Source organism: Pundamilia nyererei, unplaced genomic scaffold, assembly GCF_000239375.1.
Source record: "Pundamilia nyererei isolate P.nyererei 1_Seehausen unplaced genomic scaffold, PunNye1.0 scaffold00121, whole genome shotgun sequence".
Taxonomy (NCBI): domain Eukaryota; kingdom Metazoa; phylum Chordata; class Actinopteri; order Cichliformes; family Cichlidae; genus Pundamilia; species Pundamilia nyererei.
This window is the reverse complement of record NW_005187522.1, coordinates 274,890-290,424: the sequence shown is the minus strand read 5'-3', so window position 1 is coordinate 290,424 and position 15,535 is coordinate 274,890. Positions and strand designations below refer to the sequence as shown.

At 40.5% G+C, this 15,535-nt stretch overlaps 2 protein-coding genes across 3 annotated transcripts in view; one reads left to right on the top strand and one right to left on the bottom strand.

The window, feature by feature from the left end:
* Window positions 1-8,031, top strand: part of yes1 (YES proto-oncogene 1, Src family tyrosine kinase) — a 37,269-nt gene extending 29,238 nt beyond the window's left edge. Inside the window, exons 8-12 of the mRNA XM_005742494.2 lie at window positions 1,765-1,944; window positions 3,620-3,696; window positions 4,507-4,660; window positions 5,119-5,250; window positions 7,500-8,031. Of these exons, the coding sequence (XP_005742551.1) occupies window positions 1,765-1,944; window positions 3,620-3,696; window positions 4,507-4,660; window positions 5,119-5,250; window positions 7,500-7,708 (752 nt within the window). The 3' untranslated portion in view covers window positions 7,709-8,031. The remainder of the gene's footprint in view (window positions 1-1,764; window positions 1,945-3,619; window positions 3,697-4,506; window positions 4,661-5,118; window positions 5,251-7,499) is intronic.
* A 622-nt stretch (window positions 8,032-8,653) lies between these two features.
* Window positions 8,654-15,265, bottom strand: clul1 (clusterin-like 1 (retinal)). 2 transcript variants are annotated; one of them, XM_005742492.1, is made up of 9 exons: window positions 15,183-15,265; window positions 12,935-13,070; window positions 12,608-12,756; window positions 12,347-12,517; window positions 11,425-11,860; window positions 10,978-11,100; window positions 10,680-10,894; window positions 9,892-10,070; window positions 8,654-9,688 (listed from the first exon to the last, which is right to left on the bottom strand). In XM_005742492.1, exons 2-9 carry the CDS (start codon window positions 13,035-13,037, stop codon window positions 9,673-9,675), a joined length of 1,392 nt encoding a protein of 463 aa, XP_005742549.1. In that variant the 5' UTR covers window positions 13,038-13,070; window positions 15,183-15,265; the 3' UTR covers window positions 8,654-9,672. The 2 variants fall into 2 exon arrangements, with proteins under 2 accessions (XP_005742549.1, XP_005742550.1); XM_005742493.1 differs by lacking the exon at window positions 8,654-9,688 and having other exon boundaries at window positions 9,888-10,070.
* Window positions 15,266-15,535: the final 270 nt, after the last annotated feature.

Below are 15,535 nucleotides of genomic sequence, written 5' to 3'. Positions count from 1 at the left end.
TTCCTCAAAAATACAACTTGCCTAATAATTCTGCACTCCCTGTATACAGGAAGTAGTAGTATAGAAGCATCCTGACTGTGAAGGGGAATTCTTGCCAAGGAGGAGCAACTTTGTTTTTGTTTGTTTGGGGTTTTATTGTTTTGTTATTATGCGTGTACAAATTGAATAAACAAGATGCTGTCTTGCATCTGTCTGGATCCATTTCTGCTCTAACAGAGCAAGATAACATTTGAAAATATAAAACAGATGCTGTTTTTTTCCCCTCCCTTTTTGTCGATTCAAATTTACTCAGTTTATTCAAACCACAAAGAGACAGAAAAAGAGGATGTTTCCCTGCAAAAGCACTCCCGACACAGTAAACGCCTACGTAAATGTGTTAGTAGCTGAATAGTTATTGTGTGAAATATGTCAGAAATACTTGGAAAGGCTGCCAGAAACGGGAACTTTACTCAGAGCCATGTTTCCAAAGAATTTGCTGTTTGAGGACGAGGTGATGAAGCAGAGCTGTAAACATGACCACGATGAGCCGCGGCGTTTCGAAAAAGTCTTAAAACTTTGATATGTTGTCTTTGTGTCCTTTTCAATTAAATATGGGATTTGATTTGTGGGTCATTGCATTCTGTTTTCTGCACTTTCATATTAATGAAATTATTAACAGGGTTGTAGATGGCGATGTTAAGGGATACATTGCGATAAACCAGTGGCCTCCGTGCGTTCGAGCAGTACTTCCGATGTTAACAACTTGCAGACATAAATCCCTGCTGTAGTCCAGGTGTTTGACACAAACACTTATGAATTAGTGAAGAACAGGAACAACTTTGTGGACGTAAACACACACAGTCATTAGGGCCTACAAACATGCCCAATGTGCATGATTTATATGCGCATGAATATGAAACTTATGTAGAGTTAATGTGAAAAACAAATGACACTGGTTTATGTTAGTGTTTTAACGTCAGGAGTGGGCCTGTTTTGCTGCCTCACCGGCACACGTACTGATGTCAGAGCTGATTACAGATTCCTGTGGGTTTTCATAGACACACACACACACACACACACACACACACACACACACACAGCTCCAGTAATCACAGGTCACTTCCTACGCTTCTTTTCACTGGCCTGCTTGTGAGACGGGGGCCTCTGAGTGAACACGACTCTCTTCTTTCATCGTTGAGTCTTTAATTAAGCCTGCCCTGCAGCAAGCCTCGACCTGCAAGCCTCCACTGAGCAATCCCAGGAATCCCTCTCTGTCACTCACTGTTTCGTGGTTTCGTGATGGTTTTCTGCTCAGCTGCAGTTCGTGCTGCTCGTGCGTTTTTGTTTTTTTAGATGATGTTCTCTATGCACTCCCCACCTCACGTTATTACTTATAGATATTATCATTGTCTTACTTTGTCCTTCAGCTTGCGTGCGTGCACGCAGAATTTGTTCGCTATGATTCATTCATGAAGCTCAGCCCTCTAACGAAAGCAGTAGATCTCCTGCCTTGGCTTATTGTATGTAAGCAGGGCGTGAGTAAGTGGCTCTCAATCAGGAAGTGGCCGATTATTTCAGCTGCCATGTTCTCTCCATACATGGGAGCCCTGCCAGAGGTCCAAGTGATTTTAGGATTGACTTTTTAATCACGTGAAAGGGTTAGAAAATGGGCCTTTTAGTCTTTTAATGAATTGGAAGTGTATTTCCTCTGTATCTTTCAAGCAAAGTATTTACTTTTGCAAAGTAAATAAGTGATCATTCACATTTTGTTTCATATATATTCAGGCACATGGAACGGTACGACTAAGGTGGCGATCAAGACCCTGAAGCCGGGCACCATGTCTCCAGAGGCTTTCCTGCAGGAGGCTCAGATCATGAAGAAACTGAGGCATGACAAACTGGTACCGCTCTATGCCGTGGTGTCTGAGGAGCCCATATACATTGTTACTGAGTTTATGGGCAAAGGTAAGAACTGTTCAGTTTCCAAACCAGAAGTTATGACGATGCACACAAAGAATGTATATCTTAAATTTATTTGTATAGCCCAGTATAACACGGAGGTTCCAAAGAGATTCACAGGAACTAAAGCATATGAACCCATATGAAAACAGACATTTAAATAAACAAACAGTCCATCAGAAATAAACACAAATAAACACACAAATCGTGTTTGGTTTTAGAGCCAAGAAATGAAATTTAGTCTTAAAGCATTTGCAGTCATTCATATGTTAAACACAGTGCTAAAAAGCTCATTAAATCAGTGTCGCCTGGCTCTACAGATAGCTGTGTATCGACTGCACAACTATGCTAACAAATGTTTTGCTGTTTGGTGACGTTTCCAAGTGGCAGCATGTATAAGGAGAAAAATAATGGATCAAGACAACTGCCCTGTGGAACGCCATAGAAGTCATGAGTGGTTGATCTCCGTAGATGATGATGAATTTTCTGTTAGTGATAATATAATATGATCTAAAACATTCAAGTATATTATAAAAGAGTCGTGCTGTGACTCATTTTTTTTTTCATCCATAAACTGTTTAGGAACAGCCAGCCAAACGTGCCCATACTGTTTGCAGTGACGTCTCTTTGGGGCTTGTAGTTAAAATAACACTAAAAATCAAAAGACAATCACTTTGAATCAACTTCAGATGTGTGCTTCATTTGGCATGAAATAACAGGAGAGCTCGCTTCACCTGGCCACGAAACTGCTCCTCAGTCAGTTGTCTGAAAATGGAGACTGTGTATAAAAAAATGGCTATAATACCCAAACACTTCATGCATTCATTTTTGTAAAACCTCTGAATTAAAGCTGAAAAATCTTCCCTTCAAGCACAAATTGATTTGTTTATTTGGATTTAAATCCACTGTGGTGGCATAGAGAGTCAGAGCGGCAAGAAAATGTATGTTTATGCAGAGCTTGTTTGAGTGCAGCTTTGAGATAAATACATTTTTTTTCCACTCCAAGAGTGAGGCAGGAAGTCTGACATATCTTGTGTAAACCTTAGAAGTGAAAATATCGACAGACCTTTCAAAGAATAAAAAAAAAACTGACGTCCTCTTGGAATAATAATTTGTGTCTGTCAATTTTTCTATTAGTGTGTTTCTATAAAAGATCTTCTGTTTATCTTTTAACCTCAGAAAAGTAAATGCAAATTATTTCAGAGCTTATATAATGTTATCCCTGGCCTCAGAGCTCTTTTTAGAGCTGTCACACAGATTATACTTAAGCCAAGCGATCAATAGCCACTCCTTTCGCTCTGATTGATTGATTTTTTGAGCAGATGTTAAACAAGAGCAGCAAAAAGGTAAAATTTGAACTCATTAACTGGTACAGAACTGTGATTAGAACAGCCAGATAGTTCCATCAACATTTAATAAGTATTTCATTCTTAATCTGACCCCATTAAACACACACACAAACCTTCCAGTCAACAACTTGCTCACCCCTGCACCACTGGATCCCCCGCAGTCCAGCAGCCTTTAAAAACACATCACAGTTCATTTGAAGGGTTGTATTCACTTTTTAACAGCCGCGGTGCCTCCAGGTTATTTCTGTTTCTGTTTATTTTGGTGTTGTCTTTATACACGTTGCAGACGGATGTATTGATTCTCTTGACAGTAGTCTTCTAAACTCTGGCAGGTAGTTTACTGGACTTTCTGAAGGAGGGAGATGGAAAGTATCTGAAGCTTCCCCAGCTAGTGGACATGGCTTCACAGGTAGGATCAAAACTCAGTGTTTAAATGCTAACACAGGTGCAGCAGCTCCCCGTGTCTCCTCCCTGCCCGGCTGCTCTTTTAACTCTGACTGAGGGGAAAGATTATCATACATCAGCAATGCAGCGGAGAAAGCTCCACGCGGGCTTCTTTCCAGCCGTGTGTGTAGGTGTGCATGAGTCAAATATTCACGCCCTGTGAATATGGGTTTCGGTTTGTTCTCCATCTGGCTGGCATAATTTATTTAAAATCTACCCTTCCCCTCTCTGTCGCTTCCTGTGCAACAATGTGCGCCTCCTCTCCCCCTCCGACAGCTCTTCACCGCTGCGTGTGCCTCCCCTCGTTGTCCCCCACTTAACTGCCTGTAGCACTTAAACGCTGCTCACCAGAGGCCATTTAAGCTCGCTGGTTCAGTCACCTACTGTGATCTGCTCTTAATTTGCCTCTTCACGCTCACAGGCTCCCTCTCCACTCTGCAGAGTAGTAATTTTTCTTTTCCTTTTTTTGGGGGGGGAATTAAAACTGAAACAGGCTGAAACCCAGAGACGCCTCAGAGGGAGTTTACAACAAGTGTGAGAATGGTGTCGAATGGCTGTGTTCAGGATGTTTATCCAGATGCTGTTGGTGTCATTGTCACAGGTGTAGAGTGCCTTGTTTGAGTTTTGTCTTCGTGTATTCTTGACACCTAAATGCAGCTATGTTTATTTGATCTATAATTGAAAATAAAACGTCCTTTTTTCATGCTCGCACTTTTGCTTTCTGAAGCTGTTAGAATAACACCATTACGTCCTGTCCAATCCAACTTAATCCCAGATTGCAGACGGCATGGCCTTCATTGAGAGGATGAACTACATCCACAGGGACCTGAGAGCTGCCAACATTCTGGTCGCTGATAACCTGGTGTGTAAGATCGCTGACTTCGGCCTGGCTCGGCTCATCGAGGACAACGAGTACACCGCCAGACAAGGTGTGTGACAGGGAGCGGATGCAGTTGGACGCATGTTTGTCTGCACTGACTATAAATAGAGAACATGTTGATACTGGGCCTCTCAGTGCCTGCTCTGATCTATTTAGTTATGACTGCTGCTTAATACAGGACTTGGAGCTTAAATAAATTGAGTTGAACCTGAAAATGTCACAGCAGATTTTGATATTAGCTATAATTAAAAATGCAATTTGCAGGCCTGCTACATGAACCATGATTTTGTTCATTTAGGCTACACATGCTCACATTTTTTTGAGCTGAAGGGTGGTTCAAAGAAATCAGTTAACGTTTCTAATGATGGGAGGATGTGCTGCTTTTTCACAGTTTCTAACAAAAGTTTAAATTATTGATTTACCAACTGAGGAATATTCAGCAGTCTTATTGATGTTTTCTTTGCCCATGCTTGACTCGCCTGGCTGTTTCCTTTTCTTTTTTGCCAGGTGCTAAATTCCCCATCAAGTGGACGGCACCTGAAGCTGCCTTGTATGGACGCTTTACCATTAAATCAGACGTCTGGTCGTTCGGTATCCTGCTGACTGAACTTGTGACCAAGGGCAGAGTACCATATCCAGGTAAAGACAGCACACGCAGATACATGTAATGCACTTTTAATTTTTGCTGTAGATGCTTTTGGCCCCTCCTCCTTTGTTCAGCTGAATGGAGTTCTCGTGATGGTTTGCCCCAGGAGACAGTTTTGCGTCACGATTATTTTCCAGCACGCTATTGTCATCCTCAGTCATCTGGGGCTTTTTCACCCTGTGAATTAGAATAGAAATCCACACATGTGATCTGATATGAGTCATCTCAGGTGTTTAGTGACTTGTCAGTCACTGGCAAAGTACCCTTGCATGTGTGATCCCCCTTCTTATCCCTTTCTTCCACCTCGTTTCTGCCCCCTGCTGTATGAGATCAGTACTGCAGTGTGTGCCTTGAACTGTGTTAAACTGACAGTGATTACAGAGCATGCCATATGGACGACTTAACGATGTCTTGTAGAGGTCCATCTGGCTCCAGTGGCCTTCTTGGTTTCAGTGCAAATCATTCCTCTAATTATTTCACCCCAGAGCTGCAGATTCAGGGGGTTGAACCCACTTATTTGCATTTTTTTAAACCATAAAGTGTCTAACTGTACATGTATGGTCTGCTCTTCTTATTTGAATTCGATGCTAGACAGTGCAGATGTATTTGGATGCAGTTAGACCAAGTGTCTGGACCGTGATGTGTCATTTCTTTTCCATTTTATATCAAGTGTGTGTGTATAGGTATCTACTGTTACCCGAATAGGTAGACATGATGTTAGAGCTGAGGTTTTAACATGCGAGATGTAAATCATTCTACCACCTCAGCAGCCGACATATTGCTGCCACCACATCCTGGTCTCAGCAGCTGCTCGGGGCTTTTCCTCTCCTCTCCGACTGTGAGATAATCTGATCCCCACTCTCCCACAGAGAGATGGAGGGGGGAGGATGCGGCTATGCTGTGACCATGCCGCTGACTCTGTGTCATAACCTCTTTTAGCTGCAGTTGAGCTCCCCACGGAGCTGTTTCTGTGCTGTGTCACAGAGTTCATCACGGTCTTCCTGTCTTGGGAAGAAATCTGTGACACTGGGACGCGGAGCTGGAGCAGTTCTGTTTGTTTTCTTGTTCAGTTTTACGAGTAAACCAGTAAACTGGAGGAAGCTACGCAGACTTCTCTGTGAGAGCGCTGGAGCACCTGTATCGGTTTATTTCTGCTAACAGTCTTATCTCCCTGTATGTGTTTTAAAATTGACTAAAAGTCTTAACAGGAAATAATGAGTGAACTTCCAACTGGGTCATTGAGGTTTTTTTTCCCCCCGTACCACAGTGGTCTGCGTGGGCATTTAATCCTGCTGTCAGCTGTATGACAGCAGCGCTTTCTACAGTCAGGCTGCACACTGAGCTATTTCCTAATCAAAAGTTGTACTAGTTTTCTTGACCAGAAAACTTTGGAAGACTCCTTCTGTTATATGGTTTTTCAAATAACCACAGAGAGAAGTCATATTGATGTGGAAGTCAAACTATATTAGTTGATTTTGTGTGTGTGTGCGTGTGCGTGTGTGCGTGTGCGTGCGTGTGTGTGTGTGTGTGTGTGTGTGTGCGCACCCAGTCTTGGCTGGATATTTTCCAAAAGACACAACTTTCAGATACTATAGAATTTTTATTTATTTATTTAGTAGCTAATAGCTCTAATGCCTGGCAATCTGTTTCTGGCCATTCAACTAAAGAGATGGAGAAGATTAATTTATTTTCTGCCAGTCTGTTTGTAACAAAGTGCCTTAAACATACAATTTAAATGTAACTGCAATCAATTGGTCCAGTATGTGTAGCCTCAACCTTGGTTCATCCCTTGAGCTCGGTGCCTTTTTGTGCTTGAATGCTTCAAAGGCAAAAATAAATGAATACATCCGTACAAGGACTAGAGTGAAAATTAGTGGAAAAGCTGCTAATGTCCAAAGAAAAACTTTGAGAGATCTTCAGAAATTCTGAAGATCTATTTCTCATGACCATAATAAATAAAATAAATTATATAAAAAAACGTCTATTAAACCACCAATTTATGAAATTTTATTCCCATCCATCCTATGTGCACAGCTTCACTCGGCACATAGGTTAGATGGTGCGATAATCTCCCTTTTTGTGTGTCTATAGTGTAAATTTCCACGATTACAATCCCACTGCCTTACTTAGATCAAATAAATGAATAGATGTATGAAGTACCTTTGTAATGCATGTTTGGATAACCTGACTATATAATGGCTGTCCATTTATATTGTATTTCTTGTCCTTTTTTTCCTTTAAGGCATGGTGAATCGAGAGGTACTCGAGCAGGTAGAGCGAGGTTACCGCATGCCCTGCCCACAGGGCTGCCCCGATTCACTGCACGAGATGATGAAGCAGTGCTGGAAGAAGGAGCCAGATGAAAGGCCGACCTTCGAGTACATCCAGTCCTTTTTAGAAGACTACTTCACAGCCACAGAGCCACAGTATCAGCCAGGAGACAACCTCTAGTCGGGAGGATCTGGGACTAACTCTGGCAAACCGCGGTACATCGGCAGAGATCAAAATCCAGGAAAACCAACGTTTCTGCTGAAGCTGCAGAAAATACTTTTTTTTTTTTTACAAACTTTTCCAAACTGACATACCCGATGTAGAGGAAGTAGAGGTTTGTCCCTTGTGTACCTGGGGGGCCAAATATGTGGGGAAATGTCCAAGCGGGTTGAACTCTGAGAACTGTGCATATCACAATAATCCATATAGGCTGGCCACAACACTGTGATCCAAATTTTCAAATGAATGGTTACTCGCGGATGCATTTTTTTAATGAACGCTTTTTTAAATGAGAAGTTCCCCTACCCTTCCTCCAATCCACCACCTTTTTTAAATTAAATTTAACAACAAAAAGTCTTTGATATTCGAGTGAGAGCTTTTATATGTATATGAGTTTGGTATGAATATGTAGGTTGATAAGAACAGACTGCTGACAAATCAAAGGAAAAACAAACGGCGACTCAGTGGGCACAAAAGGAGCAAAGGATTCGAGTATTTCCTTTAATTTGTCAGCCATATGTATGTAGTGGGCGCCCAATTACTGTGTGAGATGTTACGTATGTGCTCTGACTGTAAAGTGTGGAGCATTATGAGGTGGAATAAATGGAGGAGGAGAAACGGTGGTATCGTATGGATGCAAGAATGTACTGAGAGATGACCGCAGATGTACATACAGTATGTATAAAAAGTGTATTTGAGCAGGTGTGACGAGGTGGAAGAAGCAGGAATAACAAGTGTTTTATATGATTCTTTTTTAACAGGGTTGTTTGAATCTCAAAATGAAATTTTCTTTTTTTTGTCATTTAATCTGGGACTTGAAATCATAAAGAGGTATTTTGCTAATTTACAAGTGCAAACAGTTTTTCCTGATTAACGTTTTGTATAAGAAAAGAAAAGATTAGACAGTTCAGCTGTGAAATTTAATTAAGATTGTCTTCATCTTTCTATAAGATTTGCTTCTTGTCTTTCTTTCCCTGTTGTACAGCTCTGATTGCTACAGAAGATTCTTGTAGATTTCTCTTCATTATTGCACACATCTACACAGTCGAATTTTGCAGCGCCGTGACTGACGGTGCAGGAGTCGCCATACGTGGGACTGTGTGCAGATCGACACTGTCCTCATTTCAGATTTTGCTGGAGGGAAAAGCTTTATCCAAAGCTGCAACCTCAATCAAGTATTCTCATAGGTTTGAAATGCAACTACGCAAAGCCGTGCGTGTGGTGATGTTTAATAAAGCATCTCCAGTGGTATTTGCATGTGAGCAGCTCCGCTCTCCTATGATTTTCATAGTTCAGTTCCCGGCGGTACAGATGATATATCACTTCGTGTGCGAGTTAACTAGAAACAGACAGACAAAACAAACACCTGGCACACACTGTGTTCCAGACAGGGCTTTAGTGCTTTTACAGATCAAAATCTAATAACAAATTCTTAGAAATGCTTCCATTCTCTGTCCAGGTGTGTGTGATGAGGAAATTTGGGAGTATGAAAGCTACAAAGATGTGAACTTTTTTTGTTGTTGTTGTAATTCTTTCTGTTCATCACTCAAAGAACATGTGTGATTGTTCTTAAACATAAAGACATGGGGACTTGAACTAGTAGGGACATGAATAATGAAATGAATGAGAAAAGTTACTAATAATGATTTTTGTACAGGAAAAAAAATAAAAGGTTTACTCAAAGGTTACTTTTACTACTTGTGTTCTTGACGAGTTGCAGTGATCTTCTTGAAGAGTCGGACCCAAGACGTCCAGATGTTTTCTTAAACGTGGCTATTTTTAAAAATTCATTTAAATTTATGCTTCTTTTTACTTTACTGAATACTGATGATTTCTGACTTTGATTTGACATTTGTAGATTTCAACAAGATGATGGCTACAATACAAACATGCTCGAGTTGTATTCACTGTTGCACACTGCAGTATTACTCATCTTCAAACCTGTAAAGAAGCAGAGAAAGCAATACCTAAATGATCTCCACCGTCGTAGCAAAACTGATGAATATTGCATCAATATTTCGGAAAGATTCAGCCTTGCTATCTAATGACATTTCTGCCTTTTTCTTTAAAAAAAAAAAAAAAAAAAAAGGACAAGTGATACTGACAAAAGCATGGGTGAAGGGTTCAGTCATTCTGGCTCTCACCTGACCATCTCCTTGTACTTCTCCAGAGCCTCTCGAGCCACATACTGAATGAAGGCTGGGTCCTGCAGCTCCAGCTCGCTGGGAACGGTGAGGGTAAGCGGAGGAGAGTTTAGGATGCTTACCTCCACCTTGGTCTCACGAACAGCCTCATTCTGTTCATTGTGGCTCTCTGGTGCCACCTGGAGAGTGGAAGAAGTCCTTTTACATCAAGCACTCCTTTGCAGTGGCATATACAATAAATATTCCACTTTTACGATCAGATTTAAAATTTTCCTTTTTGCTAAAGCTTAAAGTTCGGGCTGGATCAGATGACTGAACCATTCCTATGTTACACTGCTATAGGTGAGTGCTGCTGGGGAGGGGCTTCCCGTGATGCACCTAGCATTTCTTCTTCACTCGTCTCTTTTCACTCTGTGCATTTATTCTCCACTGCTGTGTTTAATCATTAGCAATTAAACTCTGGCTCTCTTCTATATTTTATCTTTTGTCCTATTTTCCTTCCCTCACCCAACCAGGCATAGCAGATGGTCGCTCCTCCCGGAGTCTGGTTGTGCCAAAGGTCTCTTCCTGTTGAAAGGGAGGTTTTTTTCCCCCATTGTCACCAAGTATTTCTACTATTTTATAAATGTTAGCGATTTAAATTCGGTTTATTGAAGATTTAAGAGTTCCATGACAAAAGCTCTGTGGATATGCCTCCATTTAAATTTCTCTTTAAGAAAACATATATCTGCTGTTTTTATTTCATATTTCATCATAGCTTTGCCACCTCTTCCACCATCCCTCCTCACCTTGGTGATGTGGAAGATATTTTGTGGAGCGCTGCTGTTGCTCACAGCCTGAGCCACCCAGCTGTATACAGCCGACATGTTGCTGAGCCAACTGACTGTTTCATCAGTGTGGTGCTGGACAATAGACAAGATCTCATCAAACTGCTCTTTGGAGATTTCCAGCAGCTGAGAAACGTCATCCAACTCCACGTGCAGTTCCCGAACACTGGGACACTCTGGAGCCAAGAAGAAGATAAAGTTTTAAGTTTCAAAATGTCAGCTCGAATAAACGTCCAGGTTGAGGCTGGTGGTTGCTCACCTGTGAGCAGAGCTCCCTGGCAGTTCTCACACTCGCTCTGTAGCTGCCAGCACTCTGATGTCTGTCTGCGGAGGGCTCTGCACAGCTTCCTGTTCTGCAGGAAGCGAGGAAGACTTTCCCTCTCTACAACAGAATTTTTTATTTTTTTTTAGTTTGCTAACACTTTATGGAGCAGCTAAGAATAATAAAACTCAGTCTGTACAGTTAACTTACAAATAAGAAAATGCACTGAAATTTGTTCAATTACATTTAAAATGATTTCAACTCAGTAGTTCCAAACCATGTGACACTGGGAGCAAGGAATCTGCATATTTTAATTCCAACCAATTCCAGCAGCAGCTCTATAAATTTACAGATGGAACCAGAGAAATCTGCAGCTGTTATCATTTTTTGTATATTTTTAACCACACTGCACACGTGAGGCAAACTGCTCGGCTTAATCATTACCTTTCTTCTTCTCCTCCTCCACTGTCTTGTGGATATCATCAAACACCTGGGTCACCACAGCTCCAAACTCATCCACCACACTTTTAGCAAAGTCAAAGAAGGATTCCAGTACTTCCTCTAGTCCCACACCCTGCAGGAAGCCCGAGTCCCGGGCAGGGTCGTAGGGATCAGAGGTGGTTTCTTCCATCAGGATATCGGTGTTGTTCAGAAAGGCTCTCTGAAGAGCTTTGTCAAGCCTGCTGCTCAGCTTAGAGACCAGGGTGACGCTACGGTTCACCAGCATTCCCACTTTATTGACCAGTCGGTTGAAGGAGTCTTCCATCTGGACGATCTCTGTGTCTGTGTTGTTATCCTGGTTTACCAGAATGTCCCCTGCTTCCAAGTTGGTCTCACGGGGACCAAAGCGCTGGGAAACTCTTTTAAAAAAGTTTTCTACCTACAAAACAGAAGTGATGGAAATTGATGCATTTCACAGAATAGAATAGAACAACTGTGATTTCAGGATTGGGAGATAATTCAAAAACATCCCGTTTTAGCTGAATTTAGCATCTACTACTCAAACATCAGGATTTATTTTGAGGTATTGTTTTATTGTTAACATACAAAACAAAAACGCTATCATAACAAATACACAATGAAAAAAAAATTAATTAATGATAATAAATTAATAAAATAATATTTCAGTTTTTGTCTCAGTATGTATCTATTTTTAAAATGGATTTGCACTCAATTTTTATGACTCCCATTACTGACTAATTTATTCAAGCGACTTCAGTCAAAGTTATTCAATGCATTGTTATGAAAATACAACAGTCTGTCAGTGGGAGAAGATTGCGCCAACTGTACAACTGTCATTTTTCAACTGAGAACATGTAACTTTATTTCTAGCAGCATTATTTGAAGGGCATGAAAGTCTGCATACCTTAGTATGGAAAGAAACAAAGCCCCTGCGGCAGGTGGAGGTATAGAAGTTTTTACATGCATCCTCCAGACAGGGTCTGCAGTCCTCCCACTCAGTCTGCAGGGAGTCTTTGCACTGCTCCTCTGCCTCTTTTAGCTTCTCAGTCACCTCCTTGGCTAGTTCTGCTGCCCCCTGGTGGTCAAAATAGGATTCTTTAATATATTTTCATCATCGACTTGAATCTTTTATTTTCTTTTGCAGGAAATCAAACGTGGATCCAACCTTCTTCTTTTCGCTGCTGTTTCTCAAAGACCTCATCAGGTGTTCATGCTTCTGCTCGTTCCTCCACATCACCTCCTTCATCTGCTTCACCCCATACAAAGCTCTCCTTACCTCCTCATCCACAAGCTTCTCACCACCCAGTGACAACTCTGAGAAAACAAAAGGAAACTGAGTGCATTTTAGTCTACACATGAACACACTATTAAACCCTAAAAGTTTAATATTAAGAACAAGAAACACATTTCCTTCAAAGTCACAAATATTTCTGAACAAAAGAATAATTAGATGAACCAAATCCACTTGGAAGTGTCTGTTCTGCAAACTCACGTTTTAAAGTGTCCTCTGAGATGCCTTCACCTTGATCCGTAGGTACAGAATCGAGGAGACCCAGCGTCACCAACAAAAGTGTTAAACCCAGCAGGAAGTTCATTTTGGAGCTCTGTCACAGCGTCTAATAAAAAGTCTGACAGGATATACCAAGTGTGATTTAGGGGTTACGTATGAAACCGACTCACATTTAGACACTGAGATTTAAACACAATTAGAGCCTATCTGTGCATAAACTTTAAGATGGTTATCAAAGAGATCGTTTTGCAAAGATGAGTAAGCAAATCATGGCATCATGGTGACCTCTCTTTTAAGGTCACTAGATTAATATGCAAATAATGCTACACATAGTTACTTCAAATGTCAGTTTTGAGACTGACAAGAACTTTTTGAGTACAGCTAAATCTTTTTTTTTTTAATGTACATTACAATTACAAGTTATAATACTTTAAATTGATGACAACTTTAATACATATAGCATGTTCATGAGTATTTTAAAACCTTTTAAACTTGATATTTATCCCTAAACATTTAAACATTCCATTGTTTTAATAGTCAATGAAATGAATGCCACATGTGAACTATATGCACAAAAATAAAAAATACTCAAAATAACAATTACTCAAAATTATGTCAAGTATATTAAGATGGTGAACACCTGCACTTTGCACTTGGCTTTACTGCACTACAAACTTCTAAAAAGGACGATGAAAATAACATGAATATATAAAGAATATACTTATTTCCCTTTAAATGTAACTACTCCCCAGAGAGTGAGCTGCCGAGGCGGAGGTTTGTGCTCTCTGGAGTTTTTTTCTTAGGCTTTCTTTTCTTTGCTTTCAAATCTAACAATTTGACTTATTTGTGCTTGCATACACAAATCCATCTTTATCCATTTTCAAGAAAACAATAAGTGCTATCTAGTCAGCCACAAAGGCGACAGGATTTAAGGGTGAGCGTGAGCCTGATTTAACGTGGTCATATAGAAGTCTGCCACTTGGTGGCGCTACACAGCCACTAGGCGCTGAAAAATCCGGATGATCTTATATCGTCGTGTTGGTGTTGTTCCTGGAACAACATTGCAAGTGACCAATCACATTCTTCTGACGTTATTCTTTGGCGCACCAAGCCATTCGTGCATTTATGAAATTCCAATGTTGCAAGGACAATATCAATTCTGCTTAGCGTTTATTAAAGGGTTGGGGTTAGGGTCAGGGTCAGATCGTGCGAAAAACCCCACCTCTCTCATACTTACTTCTCAGTTACCATATTTGTTTACATTTCACCAATAGTTTCCTGCACAGAATAGTGATCACTATACTTTACTGCATTTAAACAAATTTAACTTATATTGTTTAGAGCAATGGTGTAGCCTGTTATGACTCTATGAGGAGGCTTTGCCCTTTTTCTTTTCTTATCTTTTTATTCATTTGGCTGACTGAGTTTAGTTTTTACTTTAAGCAGCACCAGTGTGAGGTCAGCAGCAGGGTTAGGGTTAGGGTCAACAAGCAAAAGGCACTGTAGGGTCAAATTCAGCTCAAAAATCTTGCAAACTGTGTTACCGACAGGGACATCTGCTGTGTCAGGAGGTTAAGCTCCATAAAATCACAAGGATACACAAAAGAGGAAACTTTAAAAATACACTTTTGAATTGTTTTGAGTTGGGTTGCCAGTTTGGTAACAATTAAATCATCTGCCTGAATTTTCTAGAGCCTGTGCTTCAATTATAAGCCTCGTGAGTTACACAATTTGGCATGCAGCAGGGATTTACAGTAAACAGGGATGAACTTTTTAGGGATGTGCTAAAAACAGCTTCTCTATTCTATTTTACTGTTTCCAGTTTTTATTAAAATATGTTTATACTGATTCAACTATAACCCAATAACAGACTCCTGTCTTTTCCTTGGCGTATCTCACTTTTTGCCCTTTGCCAGCTGACATCCAGGATGAGTGGGTAAAAAAAAGGGGGAAGAATGGTGTAATGTTTTTTAACATGATTTCATTATTTATGGTTATGGTTAGGAATTTAGGTTAATTTTTAAATACAGCTGCTGAATATTTGAATTTTATTTATGGCAATAATTAAAGTATCTATCTATCTACAACTGTTGCTGTGCCATCACAGCTCAGGGAAAATTTCCGACTTCACTTAGAAAAAGCGTTAATGATAAAAGTTAGCTGAAGAAGTGTTGATTAACTAAAAGACAAACATAATAACAACAGAGCGATTACATGAGGCACAACTCACCAGCAGCAGACTGAAGGTGCTTCTCTGTCGACCGAAATAAACAAAGTGCTCGGTGTGGACAGATCTCGTCAGGATATCTTGACCTGACGAGATCTATTGGTAATCTTTCCACTTCAGCTTTATCCTATTACTGTCTTTGCTTGAGGTTGATGCCCGTTAATCCGGCAGTCGTCACACTGACTGAGTGGTTTGTTTTGAACAAGAGACTGCTTAGTCACATCAAACGTACTGTTGACAACCAGAAAAATGTATTTATTTCAAATGTTGTAATGGGGTATCGGCACATGTCAGACAAGACTAACCATCAGAGGCCAGAAGTCTTGTATGTGCACATTAGAGGCTGAAAGGTTTGA